The sequence below is a fragment of the Ursus arctos genome, unplaced genomic scaffold (genome assembly GCF_023065955.2).
Source record: "Ursus arctos isolate Adak ecotype North America unplaced genomic scaffold, UrsArc2.0 scaffold_4, whole genome shotgun sequence".
Lineage (NCBI taxonomy): Eukaryota > Metazoa > Chordata > Mammalia > Carnivora > Ursidae > Ursus > Ursus arctos.
Window position 1 is genome coordinate 77,099,460 of NW_026623056.1, and position 20,956 is coordinate 77,120,415.

Here is a 20,956-nt window from a genome sequence, read left to right on the forward strand (position 1 = left end):
GACAAAAGAGTCAAAAATATTGAAGGACAGTCTCTTCAACAAATGGTGCTGGGGAAACTGAACAGCCACATGCAAGGGAATGAAACTGGACCCCTATCTTATACCACATATCAAAAAGAATTAAAAATGGATTAAAGACCTGACTGTAAGATTTGAATCCATAAAACTCCTAGAAGAAAACAGAGGTAGTTACTAACTCCTTGACATCAGTTTTGGTCTGATTCTAAAAGCAAAGGTAACAAAAGCAAAAATAAGCAAGTGGGATTATATCAAACTCAAAAGCTTCTGCACAGCAAAGGAAATCATCAACAAAATGAAAAGGCAGCCTACTGAATGAGAGAAAAATATCTGTAAATCATTTATCTAGTACGAGGTTAATATCCAAAAGATATAAAGAACTCCTACAACTCAAAAACAAAAGACAAAAACAAAAAAATACAAAAATCCACAAAAACAACCTAATTAAAAAATGGGCAGAGGATTTGAACAGACATTTTTCCAAGAAGACACACAAACGGCGTGAAAAGATACTCAACCTCACAAATGACCAGGGGAATGCAAATCAAAACCACAATGAGATTTCACCTCACACTTGTTAGAACTAGTATCAAAAAGACAAGAAATAACAAGTGTTGGTGAAGATGGGGCGAGAAGGGAACCTATGTGCACTGTTGGTAGACATGTAAATTGGTGGAACCAGTACAGAAAACAATACAGAGGTTCCTCAAAAATTAAAAATGAAACTATATGATACAGCAATTTCACTTCTGGGTATTTATCCAAAGAAAATGAGAACACCCCCATGTTCACTGTAGCATGACTTACAATGACCACGACAGGTAAACAACCCAAGTGTCTACAGGTGAATGGATACAGAAGATGTGGTGCACACACGCACACACACACATTTATATTCATCTACATACAAGGGAATATTATTTAGCTACAAAAAAGAATGAAATCTTGCCATTTGTGATAATGTGGATGGACATTGAGGGCATTATGTTAAATAAGTCAATCAGAGACAGACAAATACCATATGGTCTCACTTACAGGTGGAATCTAATAAAAACCATACTCATGGACACGGAGAACAGACTGGTGTTTGCCAGGAGCAGGGGTTGGGAGGTGGGCAAAATGGATAAAGGGGGGACAAAAGGTACAAACTTTCAGCTAGAAAATAAGTCATGGCGACATAATGTACAGCATGCTGACTATAATTAATATGACTGTACGGCATATTTAAAAGCTTCTAAGAGATCTTAAAAGTTCTCACGACAAGAAAAAAACCTTTTTTTGTAACTCTCTATGGGGACAGTTGTTGACTAGACTTATTATGGTTATCATTTTGCAACATATATAGCTAACGAATCATTATGTTGTAGACTTGAAACCAGTATCCTATTTTATGTCAATTACACCTCAGTTTAAACATAAATAAATGAAACAAATGGGTTTATTCTGGAAGAGCAACTGTCTTGCTAAGAGGGGGGCAAAGATAATACATTTAAGAGGTAGGCAAACAAACATTGGTCATACTTGTAATTCAGGTGACCACACTGGGGAACATATGAAAAGGAGCCCGGAGACTATCATAAAACTAAAGAAGGAACATGTCTTTGGTAATTTATGAGACAAATAAATGTTCTTGTTTCCAAATACTTAAATCAGCTATAAAATAATAAATGTACATACATTTAAAAGCCATTCCTTCTGAAAAACAAGGAGCATGAGTCCAATAAGTTGATAGCTATCACTCACTCTCTCTTATGATTTATTTTCTCCTAGATGCTCTTCCTTGACTAACAATTATACACAAGGATACTTAAAATTCTCAGTAGAAATGAATGTTCCATTTTGTTCATTTGGCAAATGCTATAAATATTCTATTTTAAACTTAGACTACTTTGGATTCATTAAATCCCCAAATCAGTAGGTTTGTTAAGGGCAGAGAATGGAAACACTGTCTTTGAAACAAGCATGCTGAATTTTCCCCAAAGAGTAGAACATTTTATCAAGAGGCCATAGTAAAATTGTAATAATGAATTATAAGCATTCCTTCATGAGCACGAGTTCCTTGATCTCCTGCCACATATTTCACTCCTACCCCATTCACTGTGGATTTATTCAGCCAGAGATTCTTCCAACATCTGGTTTATAATAATGCATGTTTTTATTAATTTTGAATGCTAGAAGAAAAAAAGCCCAATGATGCCTTCCTTCCCCTTTGCTTCCTACTGCCTTTCTCATAAATTGGTCATTATAGCGTTCTGCGAGACAGCCCTCTCTGATAGGTGAGTGCCAATATTTTCAGCCTTGAGGTGGCTACAAAATGAAACACTTTGATAAATAACCTCAGTGCTGATAGAAAGGGTAGAAAAGAATCCCTTTAGCAAAGATTTAAAGAAGATTACAAAGGGCATAAAGCCCCAATCATTTTGAAATAGCAATTTGACAAAGGCAAGGTTGAGCTGAACAGCAGAGATGAAGGGATTCTGCTTCTTCTGGAAGGGTTAAAACAGCATATGGACATTGAAGAGGAAGCATATTTTCATGAAAATACTGATTCTGTCATTTGCTGAATCAAAAGCAAAGTCCTAAACAGCTATGTTAAATGAATAAGGGGACTTTCCCACCTCTATAAACAATGCCTTAAGCCTTTCCTTGCAAGGAAACTTCATAATTTGCATGCAAATGTCTTTTGTTTTTTTAAAAAGGGAAGACATGAAGTAATATATGGCTGTGCCTGGGAACCCGCACATAATAATTCAAGCAGAACTGAAAAATTATTATAAAATAATAAACCAACCCAGCTTTCATATAACTAATAGTGTGGTTTTGATAATTCATACTTATTGGTGAAGCAAATCAAATAAATAGCCTCACACTCTGATTGACAAGAAAATGAAACTAGGCAACATACTTAATAAATCGAGTGTCAAAGTATGTGAACTGGGCAGATAACCAAATAGCAGAGGGTCATGGAAATTATACGGGACAATACTGTAAAATGGTATTAGTTACAGTATTAGAACTGCGCTTTATTCTTTTTTGATACCTTTGCCAACTGCACCCATTTTGTTGGCTTGATGAATTACAGCTGCTGCAGCCGGGGAAAGAGATTTGTTTTGTGCAACACTGTTGGGTGCTAAGGAAGGAGTTGAGTATTGAAGGATGCCACTTTTTAAGCAAGAAAGAACCATTTACAGGTCTTGAGACTGGCAAGAAATCATGGCTGAAGGAGAGGAAGGTGTCTTGGAGAAATACTGGCCAAGTGGGAGGTCCCATACTTGAGACTGCGATGTGAATCAATTTCAAGAGGGACACAGTAATTTCTTCTTTATTGACACTGACTAGAGTGTGAGAAATGTGTGGGATATTCTCATCATCTGGGATATGGTACTGGGATTTAGTGGAGAGGCTTTTTTTTTTGCTAGACATAGGGATTTGGGATTTACTGGAGTTAGCACAGACAGATGGGAATCCTCAGGAAAGCAGAGTGGCGAGCAAGGCCAGAGCTGAATTCACTGGCATGAGGGATTTTACCGTCCGGCCAGCCTCCCTTTACTGTTCTCACCAATTTCACACCAATTTCCATTTTTGCCCTTCCTTCTTTCTAGTGTGGCTAGCTTCTTCCTCATTTTTGTTCATAACAGAGAATTCTACGCTAACAGGAGCACAAATTTACTGAAGCAGACACGGCTATGCTGACGATACCAGCAGCTCCTGAGACTGGCAAAAACCCATCACCGCAAGAGCACCTGTTACCCTTACCTAATAAAACCACTGTATTTTCCTCTAGATGTTTTATTGCATTAAGCATGTCCTAATTGCCCTCATTTAAAGCACAAACTTTTACATAACAGGCATGCATTTGTAGGTACTTCCAAATCTTGTTTTGCCAGTGGATCTGAACTTCGGTATCCTTCTTATTTGCACAGAACTGACACTAAATCTTAAGTTTGATTATAAAAGAAATGCAAGTCAGACTACTGACATAGACTATCTGAAACTATTAGAAAGAGTCCAAGACAAACTGGAAGAAATCTATGAAGGTCCTATTTAGAAAGGAATTTAAAATAAAACAAAACGACAGCCCCAACAACTTCTGTTACAGAAAATTTCAAACTTCTACAAAAGTAAAGAGAATACTACAGGGAACTCCCACTCTGCTTAAACAAATCAGCAGCCGTGGCCAACCTTATTTCACCTGCATTCCTCCTCTAAAAGTGAGTTATTTTCGGGCGCCGGGTGGCTCAGTCAGACCCTGATCCCAGGGTCCTGGGATGGAGCCCTGTGTCAGGTTCCCTGCTCAGCAGAGCATCTGCTTTTCCCTCTCCCACCCTACCCCACCACTTGTGCTCGCTTCTCCCTGTCTTTTTCTGTCAAATAAATTTTTAAAAAATCTTAAAAAAAAAGAAATAAATAAAAGTGAGTTATTTTTAAATGTTCCTGCAAATGAAGAACCATGTAAGATAACTAAGCTCAATCCAGAAAAGGCATTCTCCCCGGGGTACTCTGTTCTACAGCTGATACTGGCAGCTCTAACGGCAGGTAAATAGGTAAATTCAATGGAAGTTTATTAAGGCAGACTTCTCTTTCTACAGCAAACAGCCATTTAAAAATGGAGGCTGAAAGAAAGATTTTTAAAAAGATTATCTTTCAGGATTTGATATCTAATACATTCAGAATGACAAAAATTAAAAAAAAAATAACACATTCTTAATCCAAGTTCATAGTTGAGGTTTTCTTTTTTGGAAGAAAAAAATGTCCATGATTATAATTTACCTGACTATCCTCCCTGTCACTGAGATCTGAAGTTCACTGCATTGTCCTATTCTTGGGCATTTCGCAACACTCAAGATATCTGAATCATCATCTGTTCCGTGCAAGTGTGACTCACTAGTGGCCACTGTTTTCAGTAGTTATTTTGCTGAAAAAAAAAAGCTCTGATAATTTAGTGAGAAAGAGTCAATCATAATTACGGGGTGAGTGATATATTGGTCATTAAACTTTCTAGTTCTTTGCAATGGCTTATTTCTCTATACCGTGGTATTACTAACAGCATCTCAGTTGAAGACACATAGGAAAATAAGCTCGTTAAGACAAGTACCCGGCAAAAATATCTTCATCTAGAAGACTTGAACTCCAGGTCATTAAGGGTGACGATTTCTTTGATTTTTGTCCTTTCTACAACTGAATGGAGAATTTTCTTCTACTTATTTGAAATACAGTATTTTAAAGGTTCCTTACAGACTTCTACCTCCAAATATAGGCAATAAGAAATATTCACTTCTTACAGATATGTACAGAGTGAAAGATTAATCGGCAAGCCTGTCTTCAATCCAGAGTATAGACTGAACGGTTTCCTGATGATCGTCTTAAGATCTTGCTCAACACTGAACTCCTTCTGAACAGAAGTTTATTTATTTTTTAAACTTTTTTTTTTTTTTAAGATTTTATTTATTTATTTGACACAGAGAGAGAGCACACAAGCAGGGGGAGCAGTAGAGGGAGAGAGAAACAGGCTCCCCGCTGAGCAAGGAGCCCGATGTGGGGCTTGATCCCAGGACCCCGGGATTGTGACCTGACCCGAAGGCAGACGCTTAACCGACTGAGCCACCCAGGGGCCCCGGAACAGAAGTAGATAACATTATTATGAAGTTTCTTTTTCTGGCCTGTAGCCCGACATATACTGCATTCCGTGTGTTAATACATATTAGGAGCAGACCATCATCACCTGATACATGCCAAATACTTGACAGCAGTACAAACAACATTTATAGGGCAGTACTGAGTTAGAAAAGACAGAGTACATAGCATTGGCACAAGATGTAAAAAGCAAGCCAAGGGGTGTTTCAGGCATTTCAAAGAAGGAATTCCTGTAAGGGGCATACCCATCTACAACATCCGGGGTGTTCTGATTTCAGATAACCTGCATGCACTTCTAACTCAATTAACAAAGAGCAGGTTTGTTATGGAGAGGGATAGATAGCTTAATTCCTGACAGCTTACGTACCAAATCTCTAGGATATGTACATTTCTTTTATGTTGAAAGATTCGCTCCCGTAACTGCCACCTATGTGCTTTATGAGGTAAAGTTAAACAAATATGGGCATTCGGGGAGTTTGTGGAGACTTACATTATGGGCTGCTCTACTCGCTTTCCAAGAAAAACAAAAGCGGGAGAACTTATTCATATGAACTATGAAACGTGGCATGAGGAGAAGTCGGGACATAAAAGATAGCACGCAATGTCAATTTCCTGGTTTTGAGAACTATTACAGTTATGTAAGGTGTTACTATTGAGGCAGGGGGGTGATGTGTAGACTGGACTTCTCTGTACTGGTTTTCCATGAGTGTTTGATTATTTCAAAATAAAGGTTAATGAAAGACCGAGGGGGGGGGGTGCACATATTTCATGACATTCAAACAATGTGGCTCAGAGAATGCTGATGGCTACTGGGGGAGGGGCACCAGAGACAGACGCGTCACTGAATATAACAATAACTTTGAAGTCAGATGACAAACACGGTTTTGTGCTTTTGCTCTGCTACTTAGGAGATGTGTGCCACAGGCAGGTACGATTCTTAAATTCTAAGACTGAGTTCTTGATCTCTAAAAGGAGGACACTATCCCACTCGTGAGGTGATGATGACTTCCATCCCCCAAGAGTTTCACTTTCTCCTTCCACAGATCAGAACATTGGTGATTCCTGCTGCAGACAAACTCCCGGTGGCTGAGTTTTTTCTCCGACAGGAGAAGAACATGCTTAAATGCTCGGCATCAAGAGAAGTGCCTACTTACCAACTTCATCCTGAATTTCCTCGGCCACTGCAGGCACATTGTAGAGCAGAGAGAGGGACTGGTTCATGCGCTCGTAAATCACACGGAGATGCGTCATCACCTGTCAGAAAGGGCGACAGCTCCGGGTCAGCCATCTTTGCAGCAGGGAAAAGTTGTGTTCCTTACCAAGCACCGCTGACAGATACAAACTTCCAAAATAAAATGGGCAAAATGCTGTGGAATGTGTGACCTGAAAGGTCACCCTTATTTTTCTTGTCCTCCCATCCTTTATTCTCGAACTTTAAGACCCGCTTTAAACCTCCCACTGTATTGTACGCTTGTAGCCATAATTACAAAGCCAACTGAAAAGAGCATTTCTGTCCCACTCTGATTCCTAATATTTAGGTTCCCTAAATCACCCCTAATGCTCTAAATATATTTCTGTGCAAATTTTTCAAAAGATAGGAGGAAGTTTCAATTTGGATATTTCTTTCATTCTATCTATCCATCTATCCACCTATTTACTTAAAATCCTTCAAGGAAATGTGAAATTTCAGATTGCCAGAGGTAGATCTCATTTGTCAACCTTTGGGGATGGAAACAAAACACAGGACTACAGGGCTTCACTTAGGCTTGCATTATATCCAGGCACTGTGGTAGCAGAGGAGTTTCTGATCGCCTGTCACAAGCTAGTTGAACCAATTTTAGAGGTTTTGGCTGACACAACTTCTGTTTTCTTCACTTTAGTCATTAGAGTCTTAAAGACTTCCGTAAGAACTGGCAGCAGTAGATACTTAAGATAAGTTTATATGATTATTTTCATAAATCAGAAAATGTCAAACCATATGTTGGTCGAAGGGAAGCCTTTAGAATTTACCAGGTATTAAAGAACTCTTGTGTAAAGTACCCATAGGTATGCTGGGAATACCTAAAGGTCTAACTCAAAGAGCAAGGCCCCCGGACTGTCAGGGCTGCGTAGGACGACCACAGTCTGCGTTACCTGGGACCGGATCTGAGCGGCTTTCTTTGGATCCACCATGCGTACATGCTCAAAATGCTTTAGGGTGTGCTGCCTGTCTTTCTGTTCAGCACGGACATACTTCTTCAGCATGTTGAATACATGACGAGGCTGTTGTGGGGGAAAAAAACAACTTTCAGGTTTGTGCAAAATACTACTTATTCCAGGGGCTGTGTGTCAGAGGCCCCGCTAACTCATTCCATAATGTGAAAGGACTGTGAGTCATCTTTTGCAATTCTCCCACTACTTTCTTAATCGGTAATTACTTAGTTGATTGGCCACTTTTCATTTTGACAAGAGCATTTAGCATTTGACATCTATGATGACTGTCCTCAATCAACATTTTCTTTTTAAATGGCAGTATTCTGCTACAGAGAGACGATTTTTGGGTCTCTTATATTTAAGTTAGGTTCTTCGCTCTTTCCCACCCAAATATATAGGGACATCTAGAAGACTACATTTCTACGTGCACAGTCACAGTCGTCATGGTTATCTCAATGGTAATGCTGCACAAATAATCCCATCATCAGTAAGCAAATAAAAATATAATAATCAAAATGACAAAAGTAAGAGACAATTTAACCACTACCCATTTGTTGGCCAAGGAATACCTGATAAGCTTTAAGACACAGTATACTTTCCCAGGAGCAAGGCCAATGTGAAACTGTAGTTATTTCACTTTGAAATTTAATTAAATTCTTCCTATGCCATCAGATTCTAATTCTTTCAGCAACAATTAAGTTTCTTTAGTGCTTCTATTTTTTTTCTAATTGGTTTTATTTCATTATTATTCTAGTCTTTCCTGAAAACATTCATCCTAACAAAAAAGGACAAAAGCTCCTCTGTCTTAAATGATTCCATTGCTATATGTACTCTACTATGTGATTTTGTAAAATGATTTCCAAAGGCACACGTTTCTTCGTCACTAAAACACACAGACAAAAAAACCCCTATGGAAGTTCATGTCAGGAAGAGAATTTTGGCCATTTGGGCAAACCCAGTTATTATTAACTAGGTCATGGGCACCTTGAAAGTCAGGTGGAAGGTGAGGAATTTATTTCCAGAGATGGTATGTTGGGGGTAGGGTGAAGGCTGTAGTATTTTATGGGATGCCCCTCCCCTTCTCCTTAGGTTAGCTCAGGGGTCCCCACCCTGACATCCTAGGTAGAAGTGGTATCCTTTTTTTTGGTGCTCCCATGAAATGCTATGCATATCCCCATTATTGTACCTAACACAATCTATTAAATTATTTATGTTTCTGACTGCTTTCTTCACCTGTGAGACCCTTAAGGGCCAGATTTGGTCTTTCTTTATCAGAATCACAGTACCCAGGGCCTGACTCAGTGAGGGTAACTTGCTTACTTTATGCTTTCCGCAGTTCACATTCCTATGCTTAAGAAAGCAAATTAACACAAGAAAAAGAAAATAAACCTGTGCTCATCTGCCTGATTTCCTTCGCCCTACAAGAAATATGCTTCCTCATAATTCCAAAAAAGGCAGATATCACAGCTGGAAACCCAGCTTTTGGCAACACATCATTCTAATTCTCATTTGTACTCTGAAATCTAGTTGAATCTACAAACCAGAGAATAATCTTTTAAATCCTAAGAGAAGAAAAGTGGTAAAAGAGATAGCAGTTGACAAGCTACATCGATTACATCTATATATTTAAAAGAAGACTGGTTTAAGGCAGGCTATTCTTGAATGTGACGGGTATCTTATATGTAGGACTGTGCAGTAAGGAGATTATATACCCCCTGATCCTTGATTGTTATTGGACACCAAGGCCAACAAAATTCTCCCTCTAGCTCTCTTGCAATGATACCTCCAAGGTCGGAGACAGGTGACAACTAATTGCATCTATTCATGATGTCCCTGCCCCTGACTGGCTTCATGTGCTTACTTAGTTGCTCTATTTCATTTTTTTCCTTTGAAAAGTCTTCACTGTTTTGAGACAACGCAATATTTTCTTTAAAGAGTTCATATAAGCAAAAATAATTCAATTAAACATAAGGATTGCTTTCATCCTGTCTGTCTGCAGCCAGTCACCTATGACTGTTCCTCTAAGGCATTCCGTCCTGAAATGATGGGCACGGCCAGCCGAGAATGTGCACCAGAATCTAAAGGCTCTGCCCTGGCCTTCGCATTACTGCATTAAATCTAAATCTCAAATCAGAGAATGGGGAGGCAATTTCTGTTAACTAACATCTGGGTGTCCCCTTTTTTCTTCCACTATCACCCAAAACAGCACACGTTCCCACTTGCAAATGATTACTGTTAATTCTCTAGGCCTCAATTTTCCCTTTTGTGTAATTCAGGTAACAATACTTTTCATATAGAGCACACTGAGTATTAAAAATGTTCTGTGCTGGGGCGCCTCGGTGGCTCAGGCAGTTGAGCGTCTGACTTCAGCTCAGGTGATGATCCCAGGGTCCTGGGACTGAGCTCTGTGTAGGGCTCTCTACTCAGCAGGGAGTCTGTTTCCTCCTCTCCCTCTGCACACCCCTCCCCCAACCCCCTGCCCATGCTCTGTCTTTTTCTCTCTCAATTAAATGAATAAAATCTTAAAAAAAAAAGCTCTGTGTTAGCTACCCAGGGCAATGCTTAGTTCACAGCAGGAACACAACACACACTCATTTCTTTCACTCAGTCCTCGCCTCCAATGCCCACTCGTTTTCTTTCCTATAGGCAACAGCAGTTCAACACTTGCTGACTGCTGATAGAACGAGAGAGACTGTGGGCTTTATGCACAGTAACTCACCAAATCTTCGCATTAACCCTATGACTGGGGTTTTATCAGAGAGAAAACAAAGCACAAGAAAACAAAGCACAAGAAGCTTGAGGGCTGGGAGGCTAGTTACACAGCTAGTTATAGAGCTAGTCCCTGGGTACAGCGAGAACAGGTAATCCAACTCTGGCTCCCAAGCCTGTTCTCTTGATCGCTATGTGATCCTGTCTTTCAAAGAAACTCTAACATGGACCAAGCTGAAGACAATTCCAAAAAGTAACTTACAGAGTTGAAAACAGAGAAATAATTGAGTGGTTAGAAACGAGTCTGTTCTAGGAGTGCTTGCCTGAGTGTCTAGTGCTTATATGCTCAGATAATATTCTTTGGGGACATGATAATACCCGCTCTTTTCATTGCGCAGGAGACCATCCGGATTTAGCTTATTCACGCTCTCAACTGCCGTCCTTGGATTCTGGCACTTCGCTCCGCTTAGCTACTGGGTCAGATGTGGGGAGGTGAAACAGCAAGATAGGACTGTCCTTTGTCAATCTGTTTAGGATTACTAGAAAATGATTAAGAGCATTATAGTTAAAAGGTAGGCTTTTGTGACACGCGTGGATTCGAGTTCTAAATCCATACTTCTCATCTATTAAGATGGATAATTAAATGGTGAATGTGTTCACATGTTTAAAATTGCTTATCTTATTTAATACCAACATTTTCTTGATTTCAGAAATTTATTTCTAACCTCCCCCATCAAATCCCTAAGGCCTGACAATGAAACGGTAGCACACCGGGATCTCATGAATCCCCCAGGCCTCCACATCTCTCTACCAGGGAACAAAGCTCCGACCAGGATAATGAGCCCTAAGAGCCTATTGTAAGCTATGACCTCATCAGTGTTTATGTGAGCTCAGATACACACTGTGTGTGTGTCTAATACAAACATCAGCCTTTTTCTTCCTAATGCCTATGCCTCGGGACATGAGATAATTCAGGAACACATTACCATGCCCCTCAATAAGTGAATTACATGGTTCTGCTCGGTTGATTTATTCATGCAAACACATTTCTAAGAATCATGCTTAGAAATGAAAAAAAAATCAGATTAGTTCTTCTGGTGGAGCAGGCAGATAAATCATACCAAATAAAATGGCGGTTACGTCTACACCTCAGCAACAAATACTGTTTTTCGGTAACAAAGAAAAACAGATAATATTTCCCTATACTTCTATATTTTTCATTTGCTTTATGTTAAAAACAATAACAGCAACAAAAAGGGCCCCGCCTTTGGTATATGATTCATGCATATTTCAATCAAATGAAAAAGTAATTGTTTTTAGCACTTTTAGCCAGAATACAGAATTACCAAGGCTTAAAACTAGTTGTTTCTAGAGGTGTGCCATATCCACATACTGTGGAGTAACAGGGAATTTCTTAGGGCATTTTATTTCATTATGTTAGGGCAAAGGTACGTTTCTTAAAATTTTAATTAAAAACACAGTAATATTCACAAAAGAATAGGAGAAGAACACATGCCTGGAATCTCTGTAGAAATGTATTCTCTTAAAGTAAATGGTATTACTATTGTAACAATAGTTACAGTTAAGACAAGATTGTTCATGTGATTAGAAAAATGAGCGTAAGAATTCAGTGGCTCAAACATATTGATAGTAAGCAGAGTTTAAGAAACATGTTTTTAACCTCTATGCGTATACTTTCATTCTCAAGCCTTTAAATATTCTGTAACTAGTAATAATGTTTTTTTTTTCCTGCCAAATTTCCTCTATTTTACAATTTAGATAGCATATGTATTCATACTACAATCTGATTATCCTGGCATCGGATGGGTAATCTTATTATTAAAATTTACAGCAAAGAACAGAGAAAATAAAAGGAAAAGATCTGCCCCAGGGGAACTAATTACATCCAATCCTTTTTTATTATCACTATTGTTTCTGAGTGTTTAGCCCATAATAACAAAGTACCTATTTGCATCTGATTTGACATTTTTCAATTGGCACTAAAATCCCTTCACTATTCACACTGCATTTAAAAGAATCATTTCAAAAAGAATTTCTTAAAGGATTAAGGCTGGGCATTACTAAAATGATTAGACTTCTTACTAAAATGGATTGGATTAGACTTAACCTAAAATAGAAGATTTACCTTTTGGAACATTAACCGTTTTCCTTTCTTGGAACTCGAACACAGGCTATCTCTAGCCCCTGGCACAGTTCCTGGCACAATTTGGTTGCTAAAAATGTTTGTTAATTAGATTAATGAATAACCTAGAGCTGAATGTGATCTCACAAATAGTTCCAATAGTACAATATATCTTTCGTGGTATCTGAGTTGAAAATAAGCATCTCTCCACTAAGATGCATTCCCAATTTTCATGAAACGTATTGATTTTACAGCCCCACTTGATCTATCCAGCATGCTGGATTTCTTTAGGAAGCGTATTCAAACTATTATCAAGAAGAATTCACTTCATCAATTTCAAAAGATAACACAGTTTGTCTTATGGCTTGGGTTTTGATGTCAGGTTGATGTAAATAATTTTGAAGGGAATTTCATGGCCTTTCCCTATAAAAGATAATATTTTTAAAAAAATTAATTTACCCTGTTCTCAAATGTATTGTCTTTTCATTTTTTTTTTTAATGCAATTTCACACGTTTGGTGTTCTGGACTTGGGGTCAATCACACACATTTAGCTGATTCAATGTCAACCATGTCTGAATGTGTAGCTTTTAATTCCACAATTCAGGTGGGAGGTATGTTAAAAGATGACTAATTGGCCCTACTGTTCCATCCTGTAGCTTTATGCTTGATCTGGAAATCTGGCATCTTATCGTAATAGACACTTGTGTCTTAAACCATTTCCTGATGAGAGGGAATGATATGTCAGGAGCCTTTAAAAGCCCTGAGCGTAATCCCACCAAGGAGAAGGAAGTAAATGAGTCACTTTATGAGGAACACCCTAACCTTTCCAGGTCACTAGGGACTTATTCAGAAAGCCTTCTCCTGGAGCAGTAAATTGCTTCCCAGTGGTTTCCAACCCTATACCCAGGGAAGTTAATCACCTATCGAGAAAACACAGATCTCTCCTGTTTTCACAAATAGGTTCAAGGCCCTTATTTTCATAGTTCCACATCTTGGATTTTAAGAAATTTTTTAAAAACATTTTTTAATTTTTTAAAAGATTTTATTTATTTATTTGAGAGAGAGAGAGTGAGAATGGCGGGGGGGGGGGGGGGGCAAGACAGGACAGGAAGAGGGAGAAGCAGACTCCCCACTGAGCAGGGAACTTGATCCCAGGGCTTTGAGATCATGACCTGAGCCAGAGGCAGATGCTTAACAACTGAGCCACTCAGGTGCCCTGGATTTCAAGAAATCTTAAGCATATAAATGTAAAATATATACAATTTTTGTGCAAGTTAAAAAAAAAAACAAAACGGAGCGCCTGGGTGGCTCAGTTGTTAAGCGTCTGCCTTGGGCTCAGGGTGTGATCCTGGCGTTCTGGGATCGAGCCCCATGTCAGGCTCCTCTGCTGCGAGCCTGCTTCTTCCTCTCCCACTCCCCCTGCCTGTGTTCCCTCTCTCGCTGGCTGTCTCTCTCTCTGTCAAATAAATAAATAAAAATCTTAAAAAAAAAACCAAACCACTCTTAAGAGTTAAACATTTTCCTGCTTGACATGGTCTCAGTTAAGTTTATTTTTGCCACTTAGACCCTCAGAATTTCAGCATTTCACATGTACCCTCACTGTTTTAAGAAAAACCTGGAGGAAAAAAAAGACATTCAGGGAAGCATCCATGGAAACCTTTGGATCACAGCCATGCTCGTCTTTAGAGCTATGAGTGGAGCTCAATTTTTAAAGTTCACTGCAAAATGCATCCACATTTCTTTCTTTACAAGAGCACATACATGGTTTCTGTAGTTAAAAATGCATATAAGAAGGCCAATGACAGTCCTATGTCAAGTTGAACCCTAAAGTCTTTGAGCAAAGATTCTTGTGCCTGCCCCCATTCAGTGTTTCTCAAGGTTAGAGAACAGGGAGGTATTAGAGTTACCCCTTTCCGGCACATCCAGATAACTGCTTTGGCTCTGGCCTTGTGTTGTCATAGAACATGGCGGCCCCCAGGAGAACAGAAAGTTGTCTTCACCTCCTTTCCCTCCACAGGGAAGCAGATGACTTCCTGATAGGGACTTGGCAACAAAGCCTCCATATATTCGGTCCTAAAAACATATTCTAGCCTGTCTTTTCTTAGGGAGGAAGATATCTTACTACTTCACAATCTCTTTTCAACCTTCCATTAATCCTTTTTTCTAATATGGCTAACAATAGCTAGAACAATCCCAATTGTGAAAGAGTAGAACAATTAACCCCAATTTGCAAATGAAGGAGGAAGAATCTTTTTCATTAATTAAAGACGGGTGCTGAAATCTAGAAAATATAGACAATAAGGGTGGTTTTAATTCTGCCACTCACAATTAGTGACCTCCTGTTCAATCTGTTGGGCTTTATACAGCTTTTTTCAGAATATACTGCTAGTTCTCAAAAATAGTGATTTGGGGTACTGTGACATGATAAGGAATGTATATTTGGTCTTTCCCTAGTCCTTGACACAGAGCTCCTAAAACTTGTAATTTCCTGAGTGACAAGGGTGACAGGAGCATCTTTTGTCAGAATATTCACTCTTAATCCCTGGTTCCTGCCACAAGAGCCTCTAAGACCCTTGAAGTGATGAAGAGTTGTCTCTGGTATGCTAACCCAGTGACTCTTGGAGGACGGTGGCTGGTTGCTAGAGGGAGCAAGCCTATGATTAGAGGTTTGGAACTTCCGGCCCCACCCTCTGTCCTCCCATCCTAGGGGGCGGGAGAGGGACTGGAGATTGAGTTTGGTCATCAGTGGCCAGGGATTTAATCAGTTGTGCCAACCTGATGGAACCTCCATAAAAACCCCTTCACAATGGGGTTCAGACAGCTTCCCAGTTGGTGAAGACAGTGGGGTGCCAGGAGAGCAGCAGGCAAAAAGAAGGCACCACACCCCTCCCCCCATACCTTGCCCCATGTGTGGCTTCCATCGGGCCATTCCTGAGTTATGTCCCTTATAATAAGTTGCTAACAATAAATAAAGCGATCTGAGTTCTGTGAGCTGTTCTAGTAAATTATCAAACCAAAGGAGGGGGTCATGGGAACCCCTGACTCATGGCTGGTTGGTCAGAAGGAAAAATGTGTGGGAAAAAAATCTGACATTTGGGATTGGTGTCTGAACTCGGGGGCAGTCTGACAGGACTGAGCCCTTAACCTGGGGGGCCTATGCTAACAGGTTGTTAGTGTCAGAATTATTTAATGTGAGGGAAAAAACCTCACACATTTGGTGTCAGAATATTGAGAGTACAGTCGCACAGACCACAGCTATAAATCAGTGAAGACAGCGTATAGAACTGGAATTCAGGACCTGACCCAAACCCCAGGATCAACACTTTGGGACCAACTCTAGCATACACTGGATACAGAGCTTAGATCAACCAAGCTGAGAGCAAAGAAGGGCCAGAAATTCCCTGGATTTGCAGGGCAGGTCTTCAATTCTTGTTTAGTTAAGCAGTGAGCCACGCCGACACTCTTAATGGTGAACAGATTACTATAACCGAGGAGGCAAAGCCTGGAGAGCTCCAGAAGAAACCATAAACAAAGGATGCCTTTGAAAAGATTTGTCAAATGGTCTGATCACCTGACACACGCCAACGGTGACACAATCTTGACTTTTAAGAGAGTTATAATGATATGTTTTAATTTTGCATATTCATGCTTGCATTTTGGCATTTTTGCTTCCCACATCCTCTGACTGGTTACATCATGCTCAAAGATATGGACATTTATATGTAATTTCACCCTCTCCTCATACTCTCACTAACCACAGAGCCTTGACCTAGTGGAAACATTAATGTGAAGAAATCTGAGACAAAGCTTATACAAATCTGAAAGCAACTTAGGATCTTCAACCTGATTACACGTGGGTAATTCTGTGTGTGCGCATACATGTTTCTCGGGAGAAGATTCCTCGTTGCTACTATCCGTTCTGACAGGGTAGATGTCTGTAACGCCTATCACATAAGGGCAGGTAATGACCCGTGGATCATTAAATAATGTGCTGCTACGCATGTGTCTAAAAAGTGAAATATTTATGTTTTCATAATGGGTTTTGATTTTGAAGGATGAAAACAGGTATCAACATATAAATCCGCACATGTAACCTATGCTGGAATGAGACAGGGCAGCCCGGCGCTGTACGTTTTGACAGTCATCTGACGAAGAGCTGTTCTGACTTCAAAGGCAGTGATGAAGCAGGGCTTGCTGTGGAGGGGATCTGGTGATGACTATGGACTCAGAGGCACAGGACAGCTTTCAAGCTAATACCTTTCCTACGTACTTCGTAATTTTTTTTTTTTAAAGATTTTTATTTTTTATTTGAGAGCACAAGAGAGCACAGGTGGGAGAGGCAGAGGGGGAGGGAGAGAATCTCAAGCAGACTCCCCGCTGTGCGCAGAGCCCGATTCAGGGCTTGATTTCACGACTCTGAGATCATGACCTGAGCAGAAATCAAGAGTTGGATGCTCAGTGGATGGAGCCACCCAGGCGCCCCATACTTCATAATTTTCTATTTAACTTAATTCAATTAAAAACAGAAAGTGCTAGTGTCTCTGGTTTACATACTTCCTGTTGGTCTTTAGAAGATCTAATGAGCGTGGCAAAGAGTCAAAGCAAGATAGGGAGGTCACACTGAGAGGCTTTACTGAAACAGCATACAAACCACTCGGCATAGTCTATAGGATCTTGTTCAGTGAATGCTAATTCTCCGGTTTTCCTTTCCACCTGTTGGTTACTGGTCTGTCCTTAAAAGCTCTCAAGTCAATGAGTCTTCTTGTACTCACCAATTTTTACAAATCCCTACTAAAAATAAATAAATGAATGATGAATGGACGAATAAACATATAAGGTATAAGATGATTATTTACATTTCTCAAAGGTGATTTTTAACCTAGCAGTCTTTTAAGTACATTCAGATTGGCTTTACAAAATTTTTGTTGTATTAAAATCTTGAAGGAAGAATGTCTGAAGCACTTTGGGACTCATCTGTCTCACTGCCTTTAATACTAAGAACGAGGCAAATACTTTTTAGCTTATTTACCGTCCGTTACATAGAGGTGCCGATGTACCGTATTTACCTTGGCATGTAGATACCTGCTCTCTACATATGTTCTATAAATGCTCACATCTCTTTTTCTGACCCAAAGTGATTAGTAGAAAATGAAGAGTTGTAAGGAGAAGGGGAGTTTGCAAAATATCACATGAAAACTTTATAAAATGGCCAAATTAAGCACTTTAATTTTGCCATTATTTTCTATCCTTTATTTTCTCCAATGATCTTGCTGCTTCTCATTGAACATTTATTGCCCTGCTGTTAGAATGCACCAAGTCTCCACCTTGGGACAAAATCATGTTCCTTGGTGATAAATCTCACAAATCATTACATTAATGTTCTACCAAGGAATTCCACGTGGCAGTTTTCCAGAATCTCAGGAAAATTTAACATTTGGCCAACCTAATCAGAAATGAGGAAGGGAAGAATATTGGTGCTAAAGAAAGTGCCAATTTTTTTCTTCCCCCTCAACTGAATGTTAAGAATCTGGATGCGAGGTATCAGATGTAAACGTGAAACTAATTTTAGTGTGAAAATGGCTGCAATCATGAGACACTGGGGGGAAAAAACCGTAACAGCACCTGCACACAGACAAGACAGATATACAAGAAAACATTTCCTAATTCTTACCTCCACTTCGAAAATGCTTAAAAAAGTCGTTGTGTCAGGGGGCACCTGGGTGGCCCAGTCAGTTAAGTGGCCTGCTTAGCTTCTCTTTTGCCCTCTCCCTCTGCCCCTCCCCCACCCCTCTCTTGAGCACTCTCTCTCTCAAATAAATAAATCTTAAAAAAAGTTGTGGTCAGGATAATAATGAGGATGTTGTCTAATGGGAGATTTAGAATAAGTATCTATAAAGACACAAAAAATCTCAGAATTACAAAGAAAGCTTTTGTAATTTGTCTCTCATCTTTTAAGGTGAGTTTTTCCAGACCGAAGCCTACCACAGGAAGCTTTATTGTAAAAGAAATTCCTATCTGGCTTTGAGTTTAACTGTGCAGGCGCTTGCTTAAGGCTAACTGCTCTCCAGATTGCAGAGAATGTTGGACAGTCAGGCAGTACCATTGTCTTCTCTCCATCTAGGAGGTAGGATCCTGACAAGTTACAAAAAAGGAGGCTCAGATCATATTTAGCTCATCTTTCATGAGGCTGTAAGTTGCTGGATACAAGCTCTGAGAAAGTAGGAAGTCAGAAGCACAGGTAGAGGTCTGGTTGTTAAATAATGATAATTTAGTTTTAGGTAGTACTTGAGTTTGGTAGTGACCCATGTGTGATGGAAGTGTAACCATGTGTGATGCAACTTTGGAGAGGGATTTCACATTTCTTGCGGGGGGGGGGGGGAGGATAAGTGATTTTCCAAGGAAACTTCAAGAGAAGTGAAAAAATGAAAGGGGCTGGTCCTTAGAAGAGTCACTAGCCCTCTATAGATTAAGAGTTTAGGGGGCGCCTGGGTGGCACAGCGGTTAAGCGTCTGCCTTCGGCTCAGGGAGTGATCCCAGTGTTCTGGGATCAAGCCCCACATCAGGCTCCTCCGCTAGGAGCCTGCTTCTTCCTCTCCCACTCCCCCTGCTTCTGTTCCCTCTCTCACTGGCTGTCTCTATCAAATAAATAAATAAAATCTTAAAAAAAAAAAAAAAAGAGTTTATCCTGAGTGATAGACCAAACTATCCCTGAGGATAACGCAACTTTTTTTTTTAACTCTTGTAATACTAGAAATATTTGGATATTGTAAAATTCTACGTATAATGCAAACAACGCACTTGTAGACTGGCCATTTACCCGGATCAGCCAGCAGGCATATAATTCACGAAAGAGGAAATTTAGATCACAAAGCACACACTACCTGGGGACTCACAAATGAAATTCACAGTACAGCAAGGCATTTTAGCTGCACCGAAACATCATCGCATGGTACTTCCAAGCTCGGGTTAAAAAATACAGATAAAATTACAGATTAAACCTGAGCCTCAGAGAGACCATGGAAACAATCCAGGCTGTTCCAGATTCCCATATGGCAGAGGCTGGGACTCGTAGAATATGGTCACGGTTAACGGGATAATTATTTTGAAGGTGCTCTCAGCTGTAGAATCCCCAGAAAAAAACACTTTCACTAATTAATTTCCTTATAGTCAACTAACATTTACTGAATATTTTGTATTTTCCAGGCACTGTGTTAACTATGATGGAGATCTCAGAAAAATTTATTTATGGGTCCAATATAAGACACGACCTTCCTCAGACAGTAACTGGCACACTCCTGCTTTGTCTTTTTTATTTTTTTAAAGATTTTATTTATTTATTCATGAGAAACAGAGAACGGGAGAGGAAGAAGTAGAGGGAGAAGCAGGCCACCTGCGGAGCAGGGATCCTGATGTGGGGCTCAATCCCAGAACCCTGGGATCATGACCTGAGTCGAAGGCAGATGCTTAACCGACTGAGCCACGCAGGTGCCCTTTGATTTGTCTTTTAACAGCAATACAGACAAGTTCTTAAAAAGGGGCTTAGAATTTCCTTGCATTTTTCCGAAGCACAGAGCTAAGTGCTGTATCAAGTTATGCATTAAAACAAACACTCAAAATAAAATTTAAATAAAACACTCATTAACTTAACAAAAATGGCAGATAATGCCAAGATTGTAGGCCCATGACTATCCAGCCCCAGTTTTTATTACATGGGAGAGTTTTATGCTTTCTAGGTAAGAATTCAATACATTTCTTGGATCAATCCACAACAATCTGATATTTTTTTAAGATTTTATTTTTTTTTATTTGAGAGAATGAAGGAGAGAGAGACGGAGGGGGAGAGAGAGAGGGAGAACACGAGCGAGGGGAGGGGCAGAGGGAGAGGGAGAAGCAGACTCCCCACTGAGCAGGGAGCCCAATGTGGGGCCCTATCCTAGGACCCTGGGATCATGACCTGACCCGAAGGCAGATGCTTCACTAACTGAGCCACCCAGGTGCCCCTGATTTTTTTTTTTGACAGTAGTTCTCCCTAAACCGGTCTTTAATTTTTATTTCAAATAAACATGATGTTTAATTCTACATGAAGAGATTGACAGGCCCAGAACAAGCACGATTATGGCCAGTCTGAAAGGATCCCCTTTGGTAACACAGGAAGCTTTGGCAAACATTGTTCCCATCACTGTCTTTCTTGTGATGGCGGATGGGATGGGACTGAAAGTTCTGAAACGTGCATTTGTTAATAAGGACTCCATTCAGTC

The 20,956-nt window shown here is 39.9% G+C and overlaps 1 protein-coding gene across 6 annotated transcripts in view; it reads right to left on the reverse strand.

The window, feature by feature from the left end:
- APP (amyloid beta precursor protein) overlaps window positions 1–20,956 on the reverse strand; it is a 256,039-nt gene that overhangs the window by 54,630 nt on the left and 180,453 nt on the right. For all 6 annotated transcript variants that reach the window (XM_026518051.4, XM_026518205.4, XM_026518127.4 and 3 more), the window contains 2 exons: window positions 7,786–7,914; window positions 6,807–6,906 (listed from right to left, as the gene is read on the reverse strand). In XM_026518051.4, coding sequence (XP_026373836.1) covers window positions 6,807–6,906; window positions 7,786–7,914 — 229 coding nt within the window. The remainder of the gene's footprint in view (window positions 1–6,806; window positions 6,907–7,785; window positions 7,915–20,956) is intronic.